The sequence below is a fragment of the Kryptolebias marmoratus genome, linkage group LG23 (genome assembly GCF_001649575.2).
Source record: "Kryptolebias marmoratus isolate JLee-2015 linkage group LG23, ASM164957v2, whole genome shotgun sequence".
Lineage (NCBI taxonomy): Eukaryota > Metazoa > Chordata > Actinopteri > Cyprinodontiformes > Rivulidae > Kryptolebias > Kryptolebias marmoratus.
In genome coordinates this window covers 5,039,182-5,042,552 of record NC_051452.1, presented here as the reverse complement: position 1 = coordinate 5,042,552, position 3,371 = coordinate 5,039,182, and the positions used below count along the sequence as shown (strand labels likewise).

Below are 3,371 nucleotides of genomic sequence, written 5' to 3'. Positions count from 1 at the left end.
GATATGCATCTTTTAATGGTTTAAAATAAAATAAGAAAAGTCTAGTTATTTCCATGCAGTGTCCAGAAAGAGGTGTTGTTCAGCTTGTAGGGCAGCACAACTGCTTCCACCCACCTCCATCATCATCATCATATGAAATAACTTTTTGTCACAACAAAAAATAGTGGCTCGTAAAATATTTGAGTGGCTGGTAAAAGATTTTGTCCACCAGCCACTGTGGCTACACCTCAAACTGTTAAATACACCTCAAACTGTTAAATACACCTCAAACTGTTAAATACACCTCAAACTGTTAAAGTTTTAAATTAAAAACAAAACAATCATGCTTTAAAGAATAACATATGTCACACATTAATTCTTACAAGAGAATTTAGTTTCATTTTTAACCTGTGAAAACACAAAAACCCGGTCCAATCCACTGAAACACTGATTGTTTTTGTTTTTCCTCGCAGGTTTGTGGGCGGGGCAGGACTCGCAGATCCATCAGGCGTCAGTTCGCAGAAATGAACCCAGCTCTGATCAGCCTCACCTGGACTCTGTAGGTGAGGAAACCTGCCTCTGAACGAAGCGCTGCACAAAATATTCTCTTCTTATTCGTTAGAGAAGAACCCAGGGATAAAACAAACACGTCTGAGTGTCATTATTGGAGCTAATAGATTTGTTGAAATAATATTTGTACCTGACTGCAGAGAGATCTGATAAAAAAGGTTTGGATGTTTTCTGGACATGACAAATAAAAAGTTTTCTTGTTTTTTATCTTCTCAGGTGATCCTGAAATCCTCTCTGTGATCTGGTGTTTTTAATCTGATGGTTTGTTCTGATTCATTAATGAGAATTAAAAATTAAACCGAAGGGTGATATGAAGACATTTTATTTTAAAAAAGGGTTTTTTTCTGAAGCACTTTTAACTGACTCTGTGGGAATGAAAAACACGAATAATCATAATAATTAGGGTAAAATGTTTGTTCGAAGTTTATAAATTTAGAGGGAAAAACACCAACATTATTGATTTAATGAGTGTTTTAAAATGATCTGAACCATGTTCTGGATGATTTCATTTTAATGATTATTGTCATAAACAGGCTAAATGGGGGGAAATAATAGGAAGATAAGTCTTTGTATTATTATGTTAATCTTGTTATTAACTGATATGAAATAAAAGGTAAAAATGTCAAAGTTCACTATCATTTTGAGTATTTCTTCAATAAATTTATTTACAGTATTTTATCTCTATGGAGGACACATCATTTTATAAAAATTATGATGAAATATAAAAGGCTATTAGTAATTTAATAAAATCTTAAAAATGTTACTCCAACTGGATAATTTTTGTAATACTTAGCAAATTTAAGGATTTCCAGATTCTGCAGTGTCTCTACTTTGACTCTTGATGGCGCCGTTCGTACAGCTGCTTTATTATAAAAGCTTTTAGTTTGAACATTTTTAATTCATTAATTAACTAAAACAAGTAGAAAATAACATAAGAAATATATTTTATTACTGCACAGAATAATTAAATTTCTGCAAAGAAAGTCTTTAAAGATTAGAAAACGTCCATTTAAAGAAAAAAAAACCCCAGATGTATTTACAGAAAAATGTTTCATGTAAATAAAACTGCAGCTCAGTATAAACTGATTTATTTACCAGAAACATATCAGGTTAGAAATCAGTTAAAAAAAACCAGATTAAATTAAAAATAAATAATAAATAATAAAAATTAAAAGCAAAGAGACAAATCCCATCTCCGCCGCCAGGGGGCGCAGTGAGCCTGACCAGGTGAGGCGCCGGAAGGAGAGGGTGATGAAGAGGAGGAGGAGGAGGAGGAGGAGGTGCCGGAGGAGCTGAAGGTTGCTTCAGAAAGGATAAACATCGAGAAACATCTGAGTTCAGCTGAAGGAAATGAAACATTCAGCGAGAAGCTCATCATCTTCATCTTTCTCACCTGCTGGAGGCTGAGAACTGCAGGGAGGGTTGGGAAAGTAAGTTTAAATGAGCTCCAGCTGTTGAAGCTTAAACATCTGAGCTATTTGTTAAATATTAGCTGATAAAAACGAACAACAACAAAATGAGTTCCCTAAAAACTATAACTCTGGTAATAATTAGGTCTTTAAACGTTACTTTTATCCATTTTTATTCGCCTCTTTAACTAGTTTACTGAGAAGAAAACATTTAATTGTTTTTGTCCTGAGAAACTCAAACTAATCAGCCTGTTATTATATTTGAATGTTTATTTCCCATGTTAGAGGGTTTAATGTAATAAACCCCCTGAGTGTAATTTAACTCTGTCTCCCAGGATTCATCTGAATGATGAAGAATAACTAAAAGTTTCATCCTGAGCGGACTCCATGGAGTCTGCTGCCCCCCAGGCATCATGGATGCCATCAGCTACAGAGACGACCTGAGGCTCTCAGCCGGGAGGATGAGGTGGTGGCGAGAGGAGGACGAAGAGCTGGTGAAGGTGCTGCTCCGAGGCAAAGCGCCGTGGGGGTTCACCCTGAGGGGGGGCACCGAGCACGGGGAGCCGCTGGTCATCACAAAGGTACGAGGAAACAGAACAGGTGAACACTTCAGGTGAACATACTGATCTGTAAGCTGCCGCAGGGAGAAATATTACACTAAAGGGTTAAATTTGTCACTCTAATTAAAGTCAGATCAGTCAGGGAGCACAGCAGACACGTCTTAGATTTGAAGGTTTCTTCGTGTGGACTGGAGCCATAACCCTGACAGCCTTGTTGCCTGCCGCCGCCTCACATTACAGACTTTAAATATTAAGCGGAGCGTCAGGTTGCAGCCTCCACAGGTTCTCCTGAAGGAGAAGAAGATTTAAACCTGTTTGTTGGTTTGTGTCCTCGTCCTGTCAGCTGGTTTTAGAGTGGTCGCTGTCTCTGCGCCCATTAGAGGAAAACCAGGCAAACAGAGACTTTCCTCCCAGGAGATGGAGCCAAAAGTGCAACTGGAAGTCGTCTTTTAGCTTCATGTTGACTGTTTGTCACAGTTCCAAGTAATGTTTCAACATTTTATCCCAGACAGCCAAACTGACCTGAAACACGAGCACAGTCTGCTGTCTGCATCCGTCACATACAGCATCACAACATCTGCACAAATACACAAAGGATGGGTTAATTCTTTCAGATCACAACTTAAAACTCACTGTCTGATCTGTTAGAAGCTCCTGTCTGGATGTTTTTCTGCAAATTAAACAGTATTTATGAACGAACACTTGAGACAAGAAAATTAGACCGAGGCTTTTTTTTGTCCATGTCTGACCTAAAGGCTCATATTTAGCTTAGTGTTCCCCCGGTGACCCTTGTTCCCCCGGTGACCCTTGTTCCCCCGGTGACCCTTGTTCCCCCGGTGACCCGTGTTCCCCC

At 38.6% G+C, this 3,371-nt stretch overlaps 2 protein-coding genes across 2 annotated transcripts in view; both read left to right on the top strand.

The window, feature by feature from the left end:
- The window catches only part of LOC108246811 (alpha-tectorin), a 9,830-nt gene extending 8,646 nt beyond the window's left edge, over positions 1 to 1,184 (top strand). The window contains exons 18-19 of the mRNA XM_017434533.2: positions 453 to 542; positions 766 to 1,184. Of these exons, the coding sequence (XP_017290022.1) occupies positions 453 to 542 (90 nt within the window). The 3' untranslated portion in view covers positions 766 to 1,184. The remainder of the gene's footprint in view (positions 1 to 452; positions 543 to 765) is intronic.
- Positions 1,185 to 1,856: 672 nt separating this feature from the next.
- Positions 1,857 to 3,371, top strand: part of LOC108246837 (protein Shroom2) — a 21,041-nt gene continuing 19,526 nt past the window's right edge. Inside the window, exons 1-2 of the mRNA XM_025010175.2 lie at positions 1,857 to 1,979; positions 2,294 to 2,539. Coding sequence (XP_024865943.1) covers positions 2,372 to 2,539 — 168 coding nt within the window. The 5' untranslated portion in view covers positions 1,857 to 1,979; positions 2,294 to 2,371. The remainder of the gene's footprint in view (positions 1,980 to 2,293; positions 2,540 to 3,371) is intronic.